Source organism: Mus musculus, chromosome 5, assembly GCF_000001635.26.
Source record: "Mus musculus strain C57BL/6J chromosome 5, GRCm38.p6 C57BL/6J".
Classification (NCBI taxonomy): Eukaryota; Metazoa; Chordata; class Mammalia; order Rodentia; family Muridae; genus Mus; species Mus musculus.
This window is the reverse complement of record NC_000071.6, coordinates 14,926,524-14,952,209: the sequence shown is the minus strand read 5'-3', so window position 1 is coordinate 14,952,209 and position 25,686 is coordinate 14,926,524. Positions and strand designations below refer to the sequence as shown.

At 42.1% G+C, this 25,686-nt stretch overlaps 1 protein-coding gene and 1 pseudogene across 2 annotated transcripts in view; one reads left to right on the top strand and one right to left on the bottom strand.

Annotated features, from left to right (window-relative positions):
* Speer8-ps1 (spermatogenesis associated glutamate (E)-rich protein 8, pseudogene 1) overlaps nucleotides 1-6,916 on the bottom strand; it is a 33,248-nt pseudogene extending 26,332 nt beyond the window's left edge. The window contains exon 1 of the transcript NR_001584.3: nucleotides 6,868-6,916. The product of NR_001584.3 is annotated as a spermatogenesis associated glutamate (E)-rich protein 8, pseudogene 1 (transcript). The remainder of the gene's footprint in view (nucleotides 1-6,867) is intronic.
* A 6,818-nt stretch (nucleotides 6,917-13,734) lies between these two features.
* Nucleotides 13,735-18,579, top strand: Speer4e (spermatogenesis associated glutamate (E)-rich protein 4e). Its single transcript, NM_001122661.1, has 5 exons — nucleotides 13,735-13,942; nucleotides 14,960-15,119; nucleotides 16,338-16,481; nucleotides 17,111-17,291; nucleotides 18,034-18,579. Exons 1-5 carry the CDS (start codon nucleotides 13,804-13,806, stop codon nucleotides 18,175-18,177), a joined length of 768 nt encoding a protein of 255 aa, NP_001116133.1. The 5' UTR covers nucleotides 13,735-13,803; the 3' UTR covers nucleotides 18,178-18,579.
* Nucleotides 18,580-25,686: the final 7,107 nt, after the last annotated feature.

Below are 25,686 nucleotides of genomic sequence, written 5' to 3'. Positions count from 1 at the left end.
TCTAGTTACTATTTGTTCTCTAGGGTATTTTAATCTTAATGACTCTGCCTCTTATCTGTAAACCAATGTTTTCTCCCAGTCTTTTGTTGATTATCAGGCTGTTTTTTTGTCCCTCGTTGAAGAAGTAGGTATGGCAGAGCGTAAAGGGGTGGGGGTGTCGCATGTCTAGTCAGTTTGAGCACATGTGTAGGGGGAAAGCAGTGTAAAATAAATTGAAGTGAGAAAGAGTATGGAAGAAGTTATCCTTAGGCTAAGTTTACCTGGAGTCCACGTGTACGGAAGTGGACAGTTAACATCTTACAGCAAACACTGCACACACACCGGCTTTTGATCAGCTGTAGTAATAAGATTAAAACAACTTTGTCTGCAAAACAAGATTTGTCTCTCGGAAGATTGCATTTAACAATACTCTGGGTAGATGTGAGGGTTCAGTGGGTAAAGGGCCCCACCACCAAGACCAATGGCCTGAGTTGGATGCTGAGAATCAAATGGTAGAAAGGAAAACCAACTCTCACAGTTGTCCTCTGACCCCACATGTTCTGTGCTGCCTATCTACACACACACACACACACACACACACACACACACACACACACACACACACAGAGCAACACTCACTCACCCATACTCTCAGGCACAATGCACATGCACACATACATTCAAAGTAAGTTATAACATATATAGCCAAGTTCTGAGTTATTTTTCTCCACAATTAACTGAACTGATATTTTAATTATCCATAGTTTCAAGAAGAGTATCTAATAAATAGACAGCATTTGTGCCTGTTCTGAATCGAGAGAAAGAACCTCTAGATTCTTTCTGCTCATCACAAGCCGTCACTAACAGAATGTGGGTGGTGAGAACTAGTGCTTATTTGTTGATGAAGAAGTAAGAACATACATACATCAGGGACCACATTTTGAATGTGTTTTGTGGTACAGCCTAGGTTTTGGGTGTTTATGAACAGTATACTCGAGGAAACCTTGGAATTGACAGCTTTATGTGCTCTACATTAAAATATTACTTTTACATTTGCTACATTTACATGACGATGAATAAACCCCAATGATTGCTTACTGCGTTATAACACTGTTGTTAGTGTTAACTCACGTGACTGTCAGAATGTACACAGAGATGGTCGTAACTTAGCAACTTATCTTCAGCTATTTTTATAGACTGTTAAGACAACAGCCATGATAGTATTATATTAGGACTGTCATGCTTTTAAATGTTAAAAAATGCTTGTATGTATAAAATATAAAATTGCAAAAGAGCAGTAGCTCATTGAGATTGTTATAGATTAAACTTTATTCATTTAAAAAGTAAACTTTAATTTTGTTAAGGAATTTAAACTACAAGAACCCAATAAAAAGAAATAATATACTATCTTTTTATATGAAACTTGTACTTTAAAGCATGTTATTTTGTAAATTTTTCTAAGCTCAGATCAATATTTTAAGAAATATTAGTTAATCTAGATGGTAAAGCCCTATCTCTGAAGTTATAAGGGAGTTATTTAGGAAAGAAAATATTTTAAAGAGATAAACAGAGCCAGAGAAAGGCCAAAATGGAATTAATTAGGTCAGTTACAGGAATCCCATCATTCCTTCAGGGTGAGTAGAGGGAGACAGAACTACAGAAAAAGAATGGATTGACAAGTATAGTGGTGTGTACTCAAGGTCCCAACTCTTTGGAGGCTGGGAAACTGAGGTTGGCCTGGGCAATATGATAAGATCCTGACTAAAACCAGACAAGAAACCCCTAAGTTAAACAAATTCTGATGGTAGTTTTCACCATTAGCCTGACTGGGCTTGGAATCCATCACTTGCAAGATCCACCTCTGGATACCTGGGAGGGTGTTCCCAGAATGGTCTCTATGGGACCTGTACCACAGTGCGTACAGCATCATTTCATAGACTGGCTTCTTAAAGGAAAATTAAGGCCAATGAGGAGGAAGCTCTGCATTACTATTCATCTCTGCCTTGACTTCGAACACAACACATAATTCATCATGTCAAACTCCTGCTATCATGCTGTGCCCACAGTGACAGATTGAATCATTTCAAACTTTGAAACAAAATGAACTCTTCTAACCTTGAATTGCTCTTGGTCAGGTCACAGTGCTGAGAAAACTGATGAGCATAGGTTGGTCAGCTTGTCCTCCTGAAATTCTCTTATCAGATACTTTGTGGACAACAATAGAAAAAAAAAAATAAAGAGTTCGCAAATAAAACGACGCTGATTGGTTAATGTCACATCTCCAGCCTGGCTCATCCAAGTTGTTTTAGTAAGAAGTAAAGGATGCAAAATCAAACAGTGGGAACGCTCATCTCACAGGTGTTGTTCAGTTTGGAAAATTTGACCCTCTTTCAGTTTTCCTGATTTTTAAAAGTGTACTTATTACTTATCCATTTTGCAGATCTAAGGGGGGTCAGATGGCAACTTAGTCTTAATTTTGTGATGGAAACTGTTTGCATAACTAGTTTGATTTTTATCCTCAATTTTGAGCTCCCATTCATGAGCTTAAGCTGGAATTATGGCTTCCTATAAATTTTCTTAACACAATTTTTGCATACCTTTCTTAGCAGAAAGAAAGAAAGATCAGTAACTGGAGGATCAGAGCCAAAGTGCCTTGGGGCAAACAGGACAGGGTCTGACAGAGGAGTCATCACACAGTGCTTTAAGTGAGAAAAGGGCCATTCCTGGAAAATCACTGAAATGCTAAGAACAAGGCTCTCCTAAGTCTTGAACCACAAGTAACAGGGGTTAAAGACAAAAGACAGACAGACAGACAGACAGACAGACAGGAAGAGCTCTGACCAGGACTCTTAACTGTGTTACTGATTGTGAATCAAAAAGATCACTGAAAAAAACCAACTTGATGAAAGGGTATATATAAAGGGTCTTAGGGTTGTCATTGCTGTGAACAGACACCATGACCAAGGCAACTTTTATAAAGGACAATTTTAACTAAGGCTAGCTCACAGGTTCAGACTTTCAGTCCATTATCATCAAGGTGGGGACATGGCAGCATCTAGGCAGGCATGGCACAGGAGATGCTGAGAGTTCTACATCTTACTCCACAGGCAAACAGGAGAAGGCTCATTTCCAGGCAGCTAGGAGGAGGGTCTCAAAGCCCACACCCACAGTGATCTCACTTCCTCCAACAAGACTACGCCCTACTCCAACAAGGCCACACCTCCTAGTAGTGCCGATCCATGGGCTAAGTATATTCAAACCACCACATAGGGTTTGAAAATTACTTATTATTATTATCATTTTTCTTATTATTACTGTCGTTATTGAAAGATTAATATAATTCAGAGTCTGGAACAGAAGACATGGTCCAAATCCCAAATCTACAGTGTTGACATCTATAGGTAGGATAGTGATGCTATTTACATATTCATGTCATTATTTGTAAATCTATATATATGTTTGGCAACTATTTGGCTAATTTAAAAAGACATTTGGTTGTAATTTCTATTGCAAATATTCTGGACAGTAAAACTGAGGTTAATAATAATACAAAGCTCTGCAGCTATACATGCCTTTCATTATCTTTCAATCCAGAGCTTCAGAAAAATCAAAGAAAAAAATAACTGAATATAATATATGTTTGCATTATTAAATAAAACACTTATTAATGGCAGCTTTTATAAAATTATGCATAGCTGCTAACAGGTTCAGTAGATCTTTTTCCTCTGTTTCCCAAGCTTTGTTTCTTCTCTTCTGTGCCCTGACTCATTTCTTATGAGAAAGGAGAACATCTTCTAGCTCCAAGCTGCTTTTCAATGAACAGCAGATGTGGTCATGTGATCTCTGACCTCTTGTCTTGGTTTCCTGTTAATTACTAATTACGCTGTAGGACCAGAACACTGGGCTCTTGCAGAGATGATACACAAATATCGGTGAGCATGAGAGCATGGCTGAAGGACAGAAGGCCTCCCTAGAATGATGTTAAACAGACACAACTGTGAGCCTTAGTCACTGCTCTATTGCTCTGTAGAGACACCATCATCGGGGCACTTCTTATAAGAGAATGGCTTTACTTGGAGCTTGCTTAAAGTTTCAGAGATTTGGTCCATTGTTGTCTCAGCAAGGAGCATGGTAGCACTCAGGCACAAGTGGCTGAGAGCTCTCCTTCTGGATCAGCAGGCAGGCAGCAGGAAAAGAGAGTCTCTGGGCTTGATCTGGGGCTCAAAGCCCACTGCCCATGGCACACTTCCTCCAAAAGGCCACGTCACCTCATCCTGCTAAGTACTGTGACTCCCTGATAACTAAGCAGGAGCAAAGTAAAGTAGTGGTTTTTATATTGAGTATATTATTGGTTCTCATTGGGAGTTATAAATGATAGAGAAATTAATTTTAAAACTCAGTTTTGGGTAACATTTTCATTAAATAGACCACTAAAATTAGCATTCAAGAGAACTAAAAAATCACATAAATGCAAAGTTCAATTTTACTTTAGTAATTTCTGCTGGCTTTGTGCCCAACCCTTCTGAACATTTTTTTCCTCTCTAGTAACTTAGAAATTCAGCTTTCGGTGCCATCTACTGCCAATTCTTGGCATAACAAGCAAAATAAATTTACAGTTTTCCATTTTGTTTCTAGCAAATACCATTTAACAAAGTGATAACAACAAAGTAGAAATCACAGTGTCACTGAAAATTCTGTATAACTAAACCACCAAAGAATGTAAATATTGTTAAAATAGTGACGTAGGAAACAGCCTACAACAGTCAAGGAGAGCTTACTAGTCCCACATTGACAGCTGGGCTCAGAAGAGACATCACACAGCAAAGTTTTTAGAAAAACTATACCATTGACTTTTTGTGGTTTTCATGTGTGTATGTGTGTGTGTGTCTAGAGAATGACATTGGGTGTTCCTTAAATCACTTTTAAAATAAGGGCAAATTCTTATTTATTTTTCTCACATATAGTACAGTCTGTCCCTTTCCTTCCCCCAACCCTCTCCCCTCCCACTCCCCTTTCCCCAGATCCACCCACATTCCCCTCCTCTCAGAAAAGCACAGGCCTCCCAGGAGCATCAACCAAATACAGCATAACAGGGACAATAAAACTCAGCACATGTCATCATATCAAGGCTTGGACAAGATAAGGCAGGTCAGTGGAGGAAAAGGGTCTAAAGGAAAGCAAAACATTCAGAGAGAGCCTTTGCTCCCACTGTTAGGAATCTCACAAGAACGCCAGGCTACACAACCATAACATAAATGCAGAAGACCTAGATCAGACCCGCACTGGGCCTCTGCACTCTGTGATTCCCCACGGGTCCTTGTCAGTTGATTCTGGTGTCATGTTCTATCTTTCTTTATTTTTTTAAATATATTTTCTTCATTTACATTTCAAATGTTATCCCCTTTCCTAGTTTCCCCTCTGAAAATCCCCTATCCCCTCCTCCCTCCCCCTCTCCCTAACCTACCAACTCCCATTCCTGATCCTGGCATTACCCTATCCTGCATTATGGGGGGAACAGGAAGATCCTGGGAGGTAGAGAGGAACCGGGGAGGGAGAGTGTCAGGGCCCTCTGGTGGAGTCAGCTTGTGAGGCAGAAATGCCAAAAAGCTGCTCATGAGAAATGAATTTCTAGGACTCTCCTCCTGGATATTCTGGCGAAAGCCAACTCTCCAGTTTGGATCCGTTTGTCAGGCGAAAAGCCTGGAAGCTGTTTCACGAGGATAAGAGTCCAGGGAAATTTTCCTCCCAGAGTTATGGCATCTCTTTCCCTAACCCATTATATTCAAATTTCCACCACATTAATCTAGTGTATAGATTCATGTACACTCTATATAGTATTACCTTATAGTAAATGCCTTTTAAGATTGTATTCTAACATAGCTAAAGCCTTTTCTCAGTGTTCTTAGATTCCAGATAGCAGCAAGGAGCTTAACCTATTCAGTAACTAATTAAGCTCTACCATAAAACATCTGTCATTTACTCAGCTGTCTGTAGATAGAGACTAAAAGTCTCACTGAGATAGAAATCTTTTACTACAGGCTACATTCCATGTCAAGTATAAGTTGATATACTACCCTGATAAGGGTGAACTCTCCAGACAGGATAAGTTTTACTAGACCTAAGAATTTAGAGCTCCTGATAACACACTACTCTTAAGGCCTATCAAGAGTTAACAACCCCCTGATGCTTTTAGGCTGATCCTAGGCAGGGCTTGTTATCCCTAATGTAAACATTTAATTAGTCCCTGCAAATTCCTTTCTGCTGTAACTGGTGAATTTCAGTGTATCTTGTCTTTTTGTGATTTGTATCCTCTGATAATTCGTTGTAATATAAGTCTGAAGCTCAACCAGAACATTACATTCAGATCCAACATCATTCTTGCTTGTTCGACTGCTTGTCAATACATCCTAATCTGTGCTCATCTACTCTAGAGACTCTTTCCTATGCAAGCACAGGGGACCAGAGGGCCTGCGGCAGGAGAGAGGAGGGGTGGAAATAAGGGAGGCAGTATCAGGTACTGGTAGGGATGGGAGAGAGCTACAGGAGGTCAGGATTTCGAAACAAAAATTACATAGTGGGTGGGAGCATGAGGAACAGGGATAGACTCTTGAAGTTCTCCAACATCAGGGAAACAAGAGGCTCCCAAGACCCAAAGGGGATGGATTTAGTAGAAATGCACAGAGAAGGGGAAGATAGAACCTGTAGAGAGCACCTGCAGTAGATAGGCATGCCTCCCTCACCTCCCCCCAGCCCGCACCCCACCCACGCCAATGCTCTCTCCAAGGAATGGTGCCACGCACCCATCTCAAAGATTTTAACCAAGAAACGTTCCTGAGCAAAGGAAGAACAGGGACAAGAAATGGAGCAGAGACTGAAGGACTTCCCTACCTGGGGATACATCTCTTCAGACACCAAACCAGACACTGTTCCTGTGGTCAAGAGGCTTTTGCAGACAGGAGCCTGGAGTGGCGGTTCTTTGGGAGGAGTGGCCAGCAACTGACCGTTGGAGCCAACCATTACACTGAGCTCAGGGAACTCATTGTGGGAGCTTGCAGAAAAGCTGGAGGTGCAGAGGGGAATGCAGTCCTATTGAAAAACAACATCTGCTGGCAGGACCAGCCAGTGCTCCTAGACACTAGAACACAACCCAGGAGTGTATAAGGAAGGATCTACAGCTCCAGATACATTGTAGCAGAGAATGGCCTTCCTGAAAGCAATGGAAGTCGAGGCCCTTGGTCGTGTGGAGGTTTGATGCTCCAGTGTAGTTGGTTTCTGAATCAGTAGGGCAGGAAAGGGAGGGTGGGTGAAGGAGCAACCTCATCCAGGCAGAGTGGAGGCAGAGAGTGTAGATGTAGTTTGAGGGGTAGTGAAGGGTACCAGGAAGTGGTATATCATGTGAGATGTAATCCAATGGAATGATTAATAAATACATTTTTAAAAGACACACAAATGCCACGCATCTAATTTTACCAGTGAAGACTCAGTAGCCAGCTCAGAGAGTCAGGGAAAGCACCCAGCTGACCTTCCTACCCTGATGAACGCATTCTTTATCCCTCTCCACGCTGTCTTAAATATCCTTCAATTTAAAGAACTTCTTTCTGAGGTGGGACATGGTGGTGCATGCCTTTAATCCCAGCACTTGGGAGGCAGAGGCAGGCAGATTTCTGAGTTTGAGGACAGCCTGGTCTACAGAGTGAGTTCCAGGACAGCCAGGGCTATACAGAGAAACCCTGTCTAAAAAGAACAAAAGAAAAAAGAAAAAAGGAAAAAGAAAAAACAAAAAAACAAAAAACAAAAAAAAGACCTTCCTTCTGTTTAGTTATATTCATTCTCTTTCAACTGGTTAATTGCTCTAACTCTTGACCTGGAGTTGACTTTATTTTGCTTTGCAATAAATGTGTGTGATAGGGCTGAGCCACAGGTCAGAAATGTACACTGAACAGAAAGCTCTTGGGTTACAGGTCTGTGCTAGGGCTGAGCTACACCATAAAATTTTTTGTATTTTTTTATTATTTTTATTTTTTTGGAATCAACACAGTCTTGGGGTTTACAATGTGACCAAATATCCTGCTGCATAAATTAGCAATATTCCCTCCCTTATAGAAATCAAGCTCTCTGGCAAGTGTTCTGCTTATTTCCAGGCATGCCTGAGTGCATCATCATGGGAACATAATGATTCCAAGGACATCAGAAATGGGCTCTTGAAGCTGTTGCACATGGCAAATAGAAACCTAAAAAGCACCAAGCCACCCCTGATCCTTATCATAAGGGATAAATTCCCCTCCCCCCTTGTCACATAATTCATGGCAAGATATCACCATTCTTCACCTTGGCTCAGTGTCCTATGTGCTGCTGAATGGAAGACTTTCTGTCCAAGGGTCACCAAACAAACCACAGAAACACTGAATTTAGTTAAATGGGGAAGGTTTTTTGAATGCACACCCAATTACAGAACAACCAGGGCAACAGCTGAAAACTGTATGCTAGACATTTCTTAGGGCAAGCTCCATGAAAAAAAACCACAAAGAGCTCATGCACAGGGGCTGGAAATGCTGCCTTGACTCAAGCCATTTTAGACTTAATAGTTCATATTGACCTTGAATTTGAAAGTCTTATGTGAAACATATAGATGTGGAAATTCATAAGATTAACAAACCTCATAACATGCAGAACATAGCAGGGTACATTGTCAGCGTAGCCCTGCTCTGAGTCAAGATTTTGTTTCGTTTTGTTTTACATCCATGACTGGAGTCTTAGTTAGGGTTTTACTGCTATAAACAGACAGAATGACCAAGGCAAGTCTTATAAAAACAACATTTCAAAGGGGCTGGATTACAGGTCCAGAGGTTCAGTCCATTATCATCAAGGTGTGAGCATGGCAGTTTCCAGGCAAGCATAGCACAAGCAGAGCTGAGAGTTCTACATCTTCATCCAAAGACTGCAGGTAGAGGACTGGCTTCCAGGTACCTAGTGTGAGAGTTTAAGCCCACTCCCACAGTGACACACCTACTCCAACCAGGTCACATCTAATCCAACAAGGCCACACCTCCAAATGGTGCCACTCCCTGGTGCAAGAATATACAAACCATCACATTCCACTCCCTGGCCCCCATAGACTTGTTCAAACACATGAGTCTATGGGGGCCATACTTAAACCTAGCATAATGCAAAATGCATTTAGTCCAACTTTTAAAATCCTCATAGTCTATAGCAATCTCAACAATATTAAAAGTCCGAAGTTCAAGGCCTCTTCTGAGATTCATCCAATCACTTAACTGTGATCCCCAAAGTAAAATACAAACTATGCAATCTCCAGACTCTGCATCTCCATGGCTGATGTCAAAGTGGTCTTCAGATCTCCACTCCTTTTTCATCTTTGTTGACTGCAACAAACTGCTTTATCCTGGGCTGGTTCAACTCCCTGTTAGCAGTTTTCTCAGCATGTATCCCATGGCTCTGGCATCTTTAACATCTTTGAGTCTCCAAGGTAATTTCCATGATACAGCTTCTTGGTTTAGTGTCTCTGATTCCACTTGATCTTTTGGGTTCCTCCTAAGGGCTGGCATCACTTCTCCATCTCTGCCCTCTGTAGCACTCTAAGCTCAGGTTGATCCACTCTACTAATACTGTTGTTCTTGGTGATCATCCCATGGTACAGACATCTCTAATACACAAGTGGGTTCCACTCCAACTAGGCTTCACCACGAGCCTCTCATAGTCTCTCCTCATGGTGCCAAGCCTCAAATCCTTTGCATGACCCCTTCAGTCCTGGGCCATCAACTACAGCTGAGGCTACACCTTTTCCAATGGCCTTCCATGACCTCTCACAATGCCAAGCCTCAGCTGTTCTTCATGACATCTTCATGCCTTCAAAACCAGTACAACCTGCGTGACTCTTCCACATTACCAAGTCCAGGAGCAGCAGGAAGTACAACCTTGGCTATCTCTGGAGCACAGCTTCTTTGTGCTCCCAGAAAACAATTCTCAGATTTCAACTCAGTGATACTGGTCTCTTCTTAATCATTGCTAAGTTCTTAGATCCAGCTAACCAGCATCAATTGTCCCAGTAGTTCCTTCCATTCTTAACTCTAGAGTCAGAGCCACATGGCTGAAGCTGCCGAGTTCTGCTGCTTACAGGAACTAGAACATGACCCCTTGTACTATTACGTTATCACTGACTTTATGTTTTCTAAATTATTCACTGCCTAAGCTTGGCTATTCTGGTTCTTAATCTGTAGATTGACCTTGAATGCAGAGATCAGCATGCCTGTCTCATGGGATTAAAGGTGTGTACCACCATGCCTGGATCTAAATTCATCTGGGTAGGATCTTGCCCCAAGGTTCCACTCCCTTAATCTGTTATCTCCTAGAACACAGTATTTTGCTTCATTTCACTTCCTGGTACCCCTTTAATACTTGAACCATGTATTTTATATGTTTCCTTTCTAAGCTTGCTATGCTTGTTCAAACTTCTCTTCATAAGACTCAACCAGAGAACAAAGTCTCTGCTGGGCTTTTTTGAAACTTCCCTTGTCAATGCAATTATTCTGATGCTCTTCACTTTAGTCTCAGGCAGACTTTTCAGACAAGGGCAAAAAGCAGCCACATTCTTCACCAAAATACCACAAAAACTGTCTTTATGCCACATTCTGAAATTCTTCTCCTTTGAAATCTCTTAGGCCAGGTCAACACAGTTCAAATACTCCCAGCAACAAAGTCCTCCATATTCCTACTAGGAATTAATGACGCATTAATCTCCATTTAAAGCATTCCACTGTGTTGCAAATCCAAAGTCACCAAATCCACATTCTTTCAAAGGAAAGCATGGTCAGGTCTATCACAGCAATACTGGTACCAACTTCTGCCTTATTTAGGGTTTTACTGCTGTGAACAGACAGCATGACCAAGGCAACTCTCATAAAAACAACATTTCATTGGGGCTGGCTTACAGGTTCAGAGGTTCATTCCATTATCATCAAGGTCATGATGGCATGGCAGTATCCAGGAAGGCATGGCGTAGGAGGAGCTGAGAGTTCTACCTCTTCACCCAAAGGCTGCTAGTGGAAGACTGACTTCCAGGCACCTAGGGTGAGAGTATTAAGCTCACACCCACAGTGACACACCTACTTCAACCTGGTCACACCTATTCCAACAAGGCCACACCTCCAAATGGTGCCACTCCCTGGTGCAAGAGTATACAAACCATCACAACTGGGAAGCATATTACAGCAACACCATGATATAGACAGCTGCCTTGTAACAAATTTGCTACAGATATGGTAAGGGGCAAGCCTTACCAGAGAGAACTTTGTATCATTAGGAAAGATGTCTGCATGATGTTCCCATGTGTAGACAAGGTCCATGGCCTCAACAGGAGTTCTTTGGAAGGAGGGCAGAGAATGTGCTTGTTACCTGGAAAATGGGCCTCAGCAGTGTTTCTCAGCCTGGTCAGTGCCCATTTCATATCACTCTGTCCATTCAGAGGAACCCAAGGTGTCCTCACATCTTCCCTTTGAGCCACATCTAGGCACAAAAAAGCCAGGATACAGTGCTAGTGTCCCACTCCTCAGTTATGCTCAATTTTCAACTAATGTTTAAACAAATACAGTGTGGTCACTTGTTATTGATAGTCTTCACATCTTACTGAGGGAACCAACTGTTGACTACACCCAACTCTCTAAAAAAGTCTGCGCCCTGGGACATATATCAAAATAAATCTGACATGGAGGTGCATGAACACTTTCCTGTAACTGAACATAGAAAGGTGGAGGTAGAAGTATGATGTATGGTTAAATAGCCACCAAGTTCACATTGTGTTCCTGGATTTCGCTCAGGACAAGGAAGTGTAGAGTCTCTGATGGCTTCTCTCTAGCCCCTTGAAAGATTCTCTGAGCTCTGGCCTCAGCACTTAATACTTCCTGCTGGGGCAGCAACACTAAAGGAAGCTAAGATTATCATCAGCACAGTACCACGCTAGCAGCAGTGGATATTACTCAGTTGTTCAGGTGATGATACTCACTTTCATTTGTTCGTAATGTGGGCTGAGGGAAAAAGAGAACATGGTCCATAGAATGGAAAGATCATTTTCACTTCTCCATCTTCCCAGAAGAAAGACTGGAAGGGAGAGAATGGTAAGTTCTTTATAATAGACAAGGATTGGTAAGTGATGCCTTGGACGTCGTAGCATGTGTTTCAGAGTTGTTTTCTGAAACAGGATCTCAAATACCCAATGTGGGCCAGGTTAACCTTGAGCTCAGACAATTCTCCTTCCAGTTTCCAATATTTGGGCTTACAAGTGGGGCCTCCAAGTACTGTGAAGACAGAACTAGTCATTAGGAGAGACCCGGATAATCTAATACTGAGGCATATACTGCTTAGTATAGCAAAAGCCATCGTGTTCTATGTCTGCCCCCTATCTCAGATAGTTGCTGTCATATGACACCCAATTATCAACACAGAAAATCAACTTGACTCATAGGAAAGTCATGATGTCCACATCCTGTTCTGTTCTGTTCAATGTTTGTTAATCTTACAATGGTCCATAAACCCTTCCATGGGACCCCTCAAATTAAGGGTCAATATGCACTGTTATATCTAAAATGGCTTGATCAGAACTGACCACTGGATAGTTCCTTAACTTTAAAAGAACTGATTGTGCTTTTTCAGTTGTTTTTTTTTCTTTTTCTTTTTCTTTTTTTTTTTTTTTTTTTTTTGGTGTTTGGTTCTTGGGTTTTTTTTTTGTTTTTTTTTTTTTGTTTTTGTTTTTTTTTTTTTTTTGTCTTTATACTTTAACAAAGATCGATTTTAGGGGCCCTAGTTCAACCCCCAAAACTTGAGCTATGGTTCTGATCAATCAACTTAGGGTCTGCATTTAACGAATCGTTCATATTTGACTGAATTGTTTTTTGTGTGGTTTGTGGGGCCAATCATGAACCTAAATACAAGATGCTAGGCCCTTGCTCTGTAAACTAACCTATGTCTATTGTATTTCCCTATATCTTCTATCTGCACATCTGCACCTCTGTTGAATATATTATTTACTTCATACAGAATCTCATGGTATCTCTCAGAGAGGGCTGTAAGCAATACTGCTTGGTGAGTTTGGTGCAGTGAGGAAAGCCCCCCCCCCCACACACACACAATCTGAGGGCCTCTCATTGGTGGCTCCAATATTTCAGTTTCCTCTGCCAACAGATCTCTAGACTGTTGTCAGAAGCATGATGACTGCATGATGACTGCATGATGACTGCATGTCTCCCTCCTAAGGGATCTTGGGGCAAATTTAAATGCTAAGCACAAGGCTTCATGAGTGTGGACCCTAACACACACCCACACTGCAACTGGCCCTGTAGGCTCAGCCTGGATGAGATTTCATGCACCTGTACATGATGAGACCGGAGTAGATTTTGGCTGCATATTCGTACTGGTATGATTTCTCAGTAGTATTTTAATGGTTCATATTGCTGATTGAGGAAAATTTAAGGTAGGATGAGACATTACTGAGAGGGGTTTGGAAAGGAAACACAGAGTTAGATACATAGGAATTACTTAGGTGTTGCCAATCAAGCCTAGAGCAAAGCCTGGCTTTGGAAGGAGGATGTGCTCAATGGCTATGCCCCAGGAAAGGGCAGCTCAGCTTCCTGTCAGTACAGGGAGAACATTAGCAGGGAACCAAAGGCTGTATGTAGTCCATGACATCAGCAGTCCCTTCCTGGACATTCTATTGTCTCCTAGAGAGTTCTTGGCAACCTCTGTGATGTCACCAGTGTTGTAGTGACAACAAACTCACTGAGATTTCTCAGTCAGAGGCTGGACATTGCAGTGATGGCCTTGTTTGCCCGACTCTGCAGACTTTTTCAGAGAGCCAATGTGGATGGGAGTGATACCAGAGAGGGGAGGAAGGATGCTGACCTTCCATCTGAGAGGAATGAAGGACGAAGTAGGGGGACTTGGCGAATGTGGAGTAAGTCCTGGGAAGTGGATGTTGAGCTTCCTGGTAGGGGTGGCCTGAGGTGGCCTTTCCAGTAATGTGGAACTGGAGACTCTGGGTAGTGAAAACATTTCCATGGTTATCACAATTCTTGAACATCAAGGATTTCAGAACAATACTTTTCCATCCCCTAAGGCAGGCGTTGGCAAGGTCAAAGCTGTTATGCTATGAACTTCAAGTCTTTACTTGCACTGGGTATTGTGGGTGTTACATGGGGACTGAATGAGACCATCAGGAGTGACAGCGGGTCTAAGCAATGCCAGTTTGGGGGAGGGAAATCCTGCACTTCAGTCCATGGCTCCTTTTAGCTCCTGTAGTTATCTGACATTAGTGACAGGGAGAAAATGGTGCTCCAGACCATGACCTCATGTTCTCAGAACTACTCTGACCTCCTGTTTGTGACAGTTCCTACCTTACCCTTCTTTATCACCAATTGTGGTTGGCAGGCATTTCTATGCTGTAAACAAAGAACTATCAGTTGATACACCCAGACAGAGGGGGATTCTATTGCTACTTCTGGGGTGTTTGGTGTTTCAGGGGGTGGGGGGGATTGATCATTGTGTTGACCATGTTCTCCCCCTGCATGACTTTTTAAGCCAATTCCTTGGCTTAGAGTAACAGGTAGGATATCTGAGCATCTCCAAAATCTCAAATACTTTTGAATGGTGAATCTATCATCTGACTTGTAAAGTCTCAACTCAAGGTTCTGAAGCCAAGTTGTACTTTGTGCTGTTGATAATCATCCTGGAGAAGACATCTCTCTGGTTATCATATCTATCTATGTTTAGGGAGACAGAGGAAACAAATGTCTGCTTACATCTCCTGATATCTCTAGAGTGATGTTAGAATTGATATCCACTGAGAAGAAATTTCATGCTGGGACCAATCTCTTGGTGGTGTCACTAGGTTACAGGCATTTTATCTTCTCTGTGGTCAGTCTACACTCTTTGCATTCTCACATCAAATAATCTTGTATTCATCTACCTACAGTGGCTCTCAGACAGACATCATCCCCTGTACCTGTCATAAGCAAGAAGCAGTTTGAGAAGGAAGAGAAAAAGCTGATCAAAGAGATCCAGCTCACTACCGAGGAGACAAATGAGCTGAGAGATCGCCTGATCTACGTGACTGAGGGATCCATGAACAAGAGGTATACATTGCTCCAAACCTGTGGTGTCAGTCTGGGGTCTGCAATGCCTCCCTCATCTTATGCTTTTAAAGGGGTGGGTTCTAGGAAGCTATACCATGAGAACATACCTGGGCCCCACTTCATGCCCCTAAATACTTCTTAGAGGAGAGGCAGCACCTGAAGATTTGTCAGGAGTGAGAAGGGAAATAGACTCTTCTGCTCCCTCCACTTGAAAAGAGGAACTTGGAGTCTGAGTGAAGAACTCAGGGATAGAGGCAGTGATGAGTTCCTAGAGTTCATTTGGAAAGCCTTTGACAGGAGGTTTCTAGGTGATGGGAGTTTGTACTTGTGATTTTACTTGTCTGGCAGGTGACTGAGTGTTGGAACCTCCAGGTAGCAGCTGGAGGGGCCTGCTCCCACATGGTTCTTCTCAACTGCTTGATTAGAATGGCTGAGTTTCATGCCTGTTCCTCTTTGTCTGTGTGCCTTATACTCTGAGACAGGAATGTTGTATACATTTCTTCTACCTCTCATTGTGTTCTCTATGTTTCTGTGTCTCTATCTCATTCTCTCACTCTTTGTTTCTCCATCTTGTGTATAGGTCTAAGTCTATGAGCCTGTGTGCATGCACATGTCCAGATCTGTGAATATGTTTTGTATGTTTTTATTTCTTTCCACAATTTGGAATCTAGCAGTCTGTGTTTTTTTCCTAAGGATTTACCTGCCTAACAGTTTTCAGGTGATGTGAGTCCTAGGTCTGGTTGTCCCCACTTTAAATAGCATTGCATTTTGACTATGTGGTCACAACTGTTCATACATTTGTATCCCTTGAGCAGATTATAAATCTGTGGTGATGTCTGGCCTCATCTCCAGAATCATGTGTAATATCTGTCTCTACAGTATTAGTCATCCAGGATTCAGAATCCCTTTTATGAAAACAGGAGAATTAACATCACAGGTGTCTGGTGGGCAATGACCTGTAGCCTAGCCTCCTGAGAACATAACTGTTTAGTCTGCCCTTCAGCCCTACTGAGTAACACAGGGAGCCAGGGCACCCTCCATCTGGATGCCTAGCTTCTGGTGTTCTGGGGCCAGGATAGCCAGTTTTCCAAGGTTAAGAAAATCTCAGCATTTAGAATGCAGAGTTTGGTTTCCATGGTTGCAGTAGTCCAGGACCCAGCCTGAGTTCATGTGTTACTAAAAGCCTAAGTTCATGGAGTCCTATCTTCCTGGGGCAAGGCCCTACCACAGGCAAAATCCCCTTTATGAAAAATTGAAGTTAAAGGAGAAGGAGATCATGACATTTCTACACAACTTAGAGATGGAGAACATGGAGGCCAAAGAGACCAAGCAGGAGCTCAAGAAGGAGACACATTTCTATCGGTAAGTTCTTGTCAGTGAGGCCAACACTAGTGAAATGGCCATTTCTACCTTCCTTTGTTTCTGGTCTGGAGAGTCTGCAGGTCTGGTTCTATCCTTTCTGCTTTTTAGCCATCAGTGTGCCTTGGATCTTTTGCCTCAGTTTTCCTAAGTCTCTAAGACACCCCTCCCAGTGTTGTCCAGGCATCCTCAGGAGCCTCCAGATAGGAAAGTGATTCAGACCATAAGAGGGTTATTATGCAGTATTGGGCCTCTGGGGCTCAGGCGGGTTTTACAGACCTCAGTGTATTGTAACACAAGGATAGAACGCCCTCCCTTTTGTTCCACCAACCTACCCTGATTGTACTTGCACCCTACTAATTGGTGTTGCCCCAATGCATGGGCTGTCATGGGTAGATGGAGATCCCTCTTTCTTTTGGAGAAACATGGACCCTTTTTGGTGTTTGGACTGCAGCCAAAATTTCTTTTTCCCTGAAATGGCTGGTTGCTGTTTGTACAGCTGTCATGGATGTATTGAGGTGGATTGTATTAGGTCTTCATGGGAACCAGGGTACTGGTCAGGTTAATGGGACCTATAAGTAGAAATGGGAGGAGGAGGCTGCAGGATCTTACAATGCAGAGTGTCCTTACAGTAACCTGCACAGCCGGCTCCTGATGGAGGAGAATCTTATAAAGAAGAAGTTGATGACATTGCAGCAGGAGAGCAAGGAAGTACAGGCTGATTGGGCCATCATTCACCAATGTTTGTTGGAATTGAACCTGAGTGGAAAAGACGAACAGGAGAACAGCAATCTTGAGACTCCAGAATATCAGGTAGAGACAAACAATTCGGTCAGGCTATGACTGTCTGATACCATTGGCACATTAGATCTATCTTTGCTTCCCCCCACAACCTTTTAATCTGCACTCCCAAGCAGCCACCTTCCTCATGGAATGTAGGTGTTCACTGCTCTGTCTTCACACAAGTATTCTTGGAAGTTAGCCTCTTGTGAGACACTGAATTAGCTTCTTTTGAGACACTGTTACCACTGGCAAATGCACCTTTCAACTCTGCTTTAATCTGCAGCCCACTACAGGGTGACAGGTGAATAACATGTCACATTCTTGCATGTCCTCATGATAGGTGGAATGCTATGCAGAGGTTTGAGTGAGATCTGGGTCCTTAGACAGGAGACAGGCAGAGGTCTTATGACATCCCATGTGTCTGCACCTTGGAGGGATTAGAGCCAAGTACAAATGTCAAATGAGTGCTTCTCATTATCATTGATCTGGTATCCTGTGCCCTTCTCCTTTCTTCCTGTAATCCACTGAGGTCTCTTCCTTTGCCATGTTTTTGGTTGGAACTGATAGAAGCCTGAGTTGATCTTTGTCAGTCCATGTTTTTGTGACTGTTGTTGAATATTTTGCCCTGTCTTTAGATTTAACATCAATAACTTCAGTTAAAATATTAATGTTGACTGTCAAGTACAGTTGAGGTGGTAGGAGGCAGTAGCCTCACAGCTGCCATGCCTGTCTCCTCCACTCCTGTGTCTTAGTAACTGCCTTCCTCTCCCAGGTCTCAGAAGCTGCAAGAGAGCTGGGATTGGCCACAGCTGAAGAAGACAGCATCCTGCAGAATGAGTTGCCAGGCCAGGAGGCCCCTGCTGAGCACCATCTCCAGCACCCACAATCTTCCTCGGATGAATCTTCTTCCATATAATTCATTTTCTTAGGGTGAATAGGCCTTTACAAGGAAGCCATGGCTGATTCAGGGCGTTGTTCCCTTTTCTCTTCAGACAACGTCTCTTGGCAGAGAACTGAGGCGGCTGCACTGATACCTAGTGTCCAAGAGGAGCAGCAGGCTGGAGGGCTGTGCTGCTAAAAGTGCAGAAAGCGAAAGCAGCTGAACAATAATTTTCCTTTAGAGTTTTGGTTTAAGTTTTTATTTTTGATCTTTGAGTTATTGTTACGTTATTTAGAAGTTATATGTTCTTGTTCTTTTATTTCATTGTTTGTTTTTGCCTTTATCTCTATATTAATTGAACTTTTAAAACCTATTTTTTAAAAATTCTATTTCTTATGAATAAAAATTGATTTGCAAGTAGTGACTCTTGAGACCATCTTCCTTATTCAGGTGTTCTGTCTCCTGCTGCAGACCTAGAATCACAGCCAGCGATGGATCTCTGTAAGTTCCAGGCAGCCAGGGCTACATAGTAAAGCCATAGCCACCTAGGAGGTATACAAGGCAATGATCATCTTTTGTGTGTGGATAATGTCACTTACCCCATGGACACACACTTGATGATGTAATCACTGCCATACTGCATCCATGGTGTCATGAATTCTCTTACTTCTAACATATAGTACTCTGTAACACACATCCATTCATGATCCTGTGGACCAGATACTGAGTAATATACCGTCATTACTCTAAAGCTTCCGAGGAAATAAAAATATTCACAAAGGAATATAAAATAAACAAGGAAGGCCAGAGCCATATGCCTCAGTTTTGCTTGCAACACAGCATCAGTGACAACCACACAGCAGATATAATGACCTTCCAAGTCCTACTGGGAAATAGGTTTTGATAGATGCTGCTGTCCTTGACCATAAACTTGCTGTGTTTTTGCTGTTGCTGATTAGACTTATGTTTAACATTTATGTGAATGGGTGTTTTTCCTACTGAATGTAATACTGTATGTGGCTCCTCCCGAGGGACATTTCCCTCAGAGGACAGAAGGAATCACAACCATTCCTGGAGATGATTGTTAGGCACCATGTGGGTCTTCTAGAGAGTAGCAGATATCTAACCTGTGAGGCATCCCCACACCTCCTGCAGTTGGCTTTTGTCCTTTCAGTGCATGTCCTGCATTAGATGGACAGGATCAAGTCCAGTGAGTGGAGAAATCTCAGGAGATGTCTAGGTACAGTGCTTGACCTGCACATACTCATTGTCCTAGGCTGCCAGGCATGTATGCAGGGCTCCGATATTACCACTGCTAGTTCTGTGTTCAGGATATTGCCTCAGTATCTTTTATTTTCAATTTTAGAGCAGATCTTGACCTCTCATATAGGATGACAATGTAGATTGGGCACTTTTGTAAAATTTAGAATTGAGATTAGCTTCCTAGAAGCTTGATTGGGAAAAAGAACCCTCTTGATAGCATGAAATGTTTCTATTGTTTCTTTTTAAGTCAGATATGTTTTTATTTACATTTCAAGTGTTATCCCCTTTCCTGGTTTCCCCTCTGAAAACGCCCTATCTCCTCCCCTGTCCCCCTGCTCACCAACCATTCCACTCTGGCTTCCTAGCCTGGGCATTCCCCTACACAGGGTCAAGGCCTCTCCTCCCATTGATGAACAACAAAGCCATCATCTACTACATATGCAGCTGGAGCCATGAGTTCCACTGTACTCTAGTTGGTGGTGTAGTTTCTGGGAGCTCTGGGGGTACTGGCTAGTTCATATTGCTGTTCCTTCTATGGGGCTGCAAACAATGTCAGCTCCTTGAGTCGTTTTTCAAGCTCCTCCACTGGGGCATTGTGTTTAATCTAATGGCTGACTGAGAGCATCCACCTCTGTATTTGTATTTGCACTGGCAGAGCGTCTCAGGAGACACACACACACACACACACACACACACACCAGAGAGAGGGAGACAGAGACAGACAGAGACAGAGACAGAGAGACAGAAAGAGAGAGACAGACAGAGAAACAGAGAGACAGAGAGAGAAAGGGAACTTAAATACAAATATAGAGCTTATGAAATTCCTTGGTTTAGATGATCAGTTGATGAGTTAATGACATGGTTGAGCAGGTATTCATCATTGCTGTCAAGCCTAGAAACCAGAATTTTTTCCTTGGAATGCACATAGTAGAGAGAACAATCCTCCCATAAAGTCCTCTGGTCTTCATGTTTGTGTGTGTGTGTGTATCTGTGAACCCATAGTATTTCTTTACAAAATGACATTGAAGACCATAGTGAAATCTAATGTGGAGGAATCCTGCAGATTTCTATTAGTATTGTCTCATGGCACTTTGAAGGTTACACTGACATGGTGGACTACTTCAACATACCCTGAAACCTGCCAGTGTAGATGTTCACCATGAGGCTTTGGTGTGCATCACCACCATGGAGATCAGCAAGGTTTTGATGTATTGCATTCTGCAGTTCTTAATGTGAGACAAAGCCTCATCTCATGGAGAGATAGGTAGGATTTGCCGTCAGGGAATAAATGCTGAATTCAGTCAATTTGATACAGAGAGAACAGTACAAAGAATCCGTGAAACCAAGATCCTGTTCTTTGAGACAATCAACAAGGTAGACTTATGCTTAGCCAAATTAACTGAAAGGTAGAGAGACAATACCCAGAATAGCAAAATCAGAAATGAAACAGGAGACATAACAATGGACACTGAGGTAATTGAAAGAATCACTAGGTCTTACTGCAGAAGCCTGTACTGCAAAAAATAGCAAAATCCAAATGAAATGGGTGACTTATAGACAGCTATCAATTATCAAAGTTAAATGAAGATCTGGTAAAGTAACTAACAGGCCTATAACCCCTAAGGAAATAGAAACAGTCATCAAAAGTCCTCCACTCCAAAAAAGCCCAAGGGCAGAAGTTGTAGTGCAGAATTCTACTAGATATTCAAAAATGAGTTAGTGAAATACTCCTCAAATTATTCATAAAGTAGAAACAGAAGAAACATAGCTAAACTCATTCTATGAGTTCATAGTCACCCTGATACAGAAGCCATACAAAGACTCAACAAAGAAAGAGGAATTCAGTCCAATTTCTCTTTTTTAACCACTTCATACTAATTTACTTATCTTCATAATAAGGAAGAATATGTCTTCCTTGTGTATTTAAAATTATGAGATTAGATACTGATATTGGACAGAAGGTAATTGGGTTCATAAGAAGTGATACAAAATAGAAAAGAACATGTTCATGGATTTGGAGTCAGGACTATGCTGTGTATTGGTTATTGAAAATTAATATCAGAGTCACACAGTTGTGTATCTTTAAAAAGATGACTGGTGGGAGACACTGATCCTAAAATGCCTTCTGTATTTTAGTCTATTTTCCTAGAAAAACATAGGAAAAAAGAATATATTGGGGTACATCCAGGAAACAGGTCTGGAATCCATTAAATATTCCCAGAGGAAAAGTTTCAACCAGTTGCTAAAAGTGTTTTTACCAGGTGGGATGAAAGATATCCTTTCAAATACAATTGGTGTGAAATGGGTGGGTGAAAGCTTTACCTATTCACCCTCTTTCCACTTTCTCTCTACTTTGGGGTTACTCAAAGAATCCCAAAACCTTGCCACAAAACTCTGGGTTTCTACAGGGCAGAGATTGGAAAATGAGTTATGAAAACACACACAGAGTTCAGTTAAGGGCCTCACTTGAGTGGAGGAAAGCAGGAAAGGTTTAGGGGAGTAGAGAAGTTATTTTTCAGGGCCTGAGGATATAAAACCCCAGGTGTCTTGGGAGAGAACAGAATACTTTGGTGGTATCCCAGCTGGAAAGAGATGGTGTGTGCAAATCAGGATAATAGCAAGAAGGTTAGTGACATAGAAAGATATTCTACAGAAAGTGTTAATTGAGGGAAACTACTACTGTCCTGGAGTTCGAAGCAGCAGAGCTGTCCCTTTTTAAAAATTATTAGATATTTTCTTTATTTACATTTCAAATGTTATCCCCTTTCCTGGTCTCCTCACTGAAAAGCCCCTATTCCATTCTTCCATCCCCTGCTCACCAACTCACCCACTCCCACTTCCCTGTCCTGTTATTCCCCTACACTGGGGCATTGAGCCTTAATGGGACCAAGGGCCTCTCCTCCCATTGATGTCCAACAAAGTCATCCTCTATTTCACGTGTGGCTGGAGCCATTGTTCCCTCCAAGTGTATGCTTTGGTTCATGGTTTAGTTCCTGGGAAATCTGGGAGTACTGTTCATATTGTTATTCCTCCTATGAGGCTGCAAACCACTTCAGCTTCTTTGGTCCTCTCTCTAACTCCTCCATTGGGGAACTTGTGCTCAGTCTAATGGTTGGGGGCAACCACTCACCTCTGTATTTGTCAAGCAGTGGTAGAACCTCTCAGGAGACTGCTATAAAGACAAGGAGGGATACTCATCAAAGGTAAAATCTACCAAGATGAACTATCAATTCTGAATGTCTACGATACATGTTCCACATTCATAAAAGAAACTTTACTAAAGCTCAAAGGATAAACATGCCGAGAAAGAAAGCAGGGAGAGAACACCTTTCACAATATCACAAATTATATAAAATAACTTGGTGTGACTCTAACCAAGCAAGTTAAAGATCTGTATGATAAGAACTTCAAGTCTCTGAAGAAAAAAATTGAAGAAGATCTCAGAAGATGGAAAGATCTCCCATGCTCATGGATTGGTGGGATTAATATAGTAAAAATGGCTACACTGAGGGTGTCATGTTCTTGTGGTGTCCTTTATCACTGTCTTCTCCAATCCTTCCTCCACCTTCTCCACAGGACTCTGGAGCTCCACCTAATGTTTGGCTGTGGGACTGCATTTGTTCCTATCAGTTCCTGGATGAAGACTCTCTGATCTCTTTGACATGATTGTGCTGGGCCCTGGTTCCTGCATATCCTGCAAATTGTAGGTCTGAGGTTTTGTGGTAGGGTCCAATCCCTCCATTTGAGATCTTGCCTGGTTACAGAAGATGGCCAGTTCAGCCTCTGTGTCCCTCATTACAAGTCCTTGCTAGTATGACCCTTATAGATTATATGGAATTTCCATTGCATTACATTTCTATCTCATTCCTGAAATGTCCGCCAATTTCAGTTGTCCCTCCCAACACTCTCCTTCCACCCTCCCTACCAGATCACTCCGGTTCCCATCCCCAGCCACGCCCAGTTTGTCCTCAAAATCTATTCTAGCTCTTCTTCCCAGGAACATCCTTGTGCCCCCACCCCCACCCCAATACCCCAATACCCCCTACCCTATCCCCTTAAGCCTTCCTTGTTACTTAGCCTCTCTCGGTCTGTGGATTATAGCATGATTATCCTTTACAGTTAATATCCACTTACAACTGAGAACTTGCCATGTTTTTCTTTCTGGGTCTGAATTACCTCACTCATGATAATGCTTTCTTAGTTCTGTCCAATTGCCAGCAACAAATTATTACCATTTTTGTTCTTATTTATTGTTGTTATCATTATTACTATCATTATTATTTGAGACAGGATCTCATTAAGCAGCTTTGCCTGGCCTGGAACTATCTATGCAAATCAGGTTGACCTCCCACTCATAAATATCTGCCTGCCTCTCCCTCCTAAGTACTGAGATTCAAGGCCTTGGTGACTATGTTTGAGGTAGAATTTCTCTTTGGAACTTGGAGCTTGACTTTTGTCACTTCCAGGGACCCTCATGTCTCTGTTTCCCCAGAACTAGGATAATAGAAGACCACACCACTCTCAGCCCTTTTATGTGGGTTTGGGGAGATCTTACGCTGCTCCGAGGGATTGTGTATAAACAGTTCATGATTGAGCCATCTCCTTTGCTCAACTTCTACCTCTCCTTAAAGGCAAGGAATTGAGAAAACTTCGTAAAATACAGGGACGTGTTTTTCACGCGTGAAACTCTTCCCAGTCACTTCAGTACACTAAAGAGAGAGCCTCACAATATCCTGGCGAACCGCTTTAAAGTGTTAACTTGATTTATAGCGTTATCCACTTTAAACCTTTCCTCTTTAAAGGTTTATCTTGCTTTACTACACTAATTCCTCCTTGTCTGTTGACAGTTTTTCTTATGCTTGTTCTTTTGAAATGCCACTTTATACATATCTTCTCGGTTGAGGCTTTATTTTCAGAAAATGCTTTTGCTTTCCCGATGGCTTTCCCTTTTCTCCCCACCTTGAGTTGTTGGAGATAAAGCTCAGGGTCTTTATCGCTGACCTTGATCCTCAGCCCTGGGAGTCTTTACTGTCTACACAGCATCAGCCTGCTTGGGTGGCAGTTGCTTGGGTAGACTAAGGGATATACTGCTGGTGATGAGTGCTCTGACAGCCATGAGCCCTATATGATCCAGCTTTGCTACTGCCTCTGTGAACTCAGCTCACAGATGATCCACACCTATATAAATGTCCTCATTTTACCAGAAGCTACCTTATTTTCCTAAATCGCTGCTGCGAGGTGCTGATGGGACTGTCAGCATCCAGCACACACAGGTGAAACACTTTGACACAGTGGAAGGCATGGACCAGTCACACCTGATCACATCAGTCTCTATTGCTACATCCCTTGTCTCTAAGTGATTTCAGGGTTCATGATTTAGGTTTCAGAAAAATCCCCACAGTTATTAGATCTGAATAGGAGTCACAGTGTGGAACAAAAGCATGCTGTATATACATTTTGTATTACAAGAAAAAAAAAAATCAGTTTTGAGGCAAAACAGCCAGTTGTTGACTTTTTAAAAAAAACTTTCAAAGTGTTTTATCGCCACCTCGTGGCAGAATAGCTGTAAGGCAGCTGTAACAGAAGTGCTTTTAATAAAGTGCTTTTTATTAGGTGTCCTAATAAAAAGAAGCAAATAGGTTTGTCCTCATTCACGAAGAGGTGAAAAAAATGCTTTATCAAAAACAAAGAGAGAATTTGGACCTCTACTGAAATTATAGTTAGCCTTCCGATTAGACTTTGCCAGAGCATTTTAGTTGATATCAGTTCCCCGACGCCAGGAGGGGTTATGATTTTCATGAATAGTTTCATCTATCCGTTCAGCAACAAAAGGGGAAAATCCACTTTTAAGCTCTATGAGGGGGAAAAACACCCTGTCTCTTAAATAAACTTGTGTGTGATACTTTCTCAGTGTTCTATCCTCGGTGCTCCAACAACTACTGACTCATGGAGCCTGTGAACTGTAATGGCCCAGATCTGCTTCTAGAGTTCAGAGGTTCCTTTACTGGGAAAAGACTTCATTAGAAAACATTGTGCAAATTGAAAGATTGCCTTCTTTTTATCTTACCATTCAAAAGTAGTGTCTGTTTTACACCCGGGGTTTTAAAGTGTGTTTTGTAGAGCTCAATAACTTTCCCTATTAATTTTTCCCACCAAAACAGTGCTTTTCGGTGTAATCCTTGCTGTCCTGGAACTCATTCTGTAGATCATGCTAGGCTTGAACTCATAGATCTATCCATCTCTGCTCCTAAGTGCTGGGATTAGAGGTTGTGCCACTGTGCC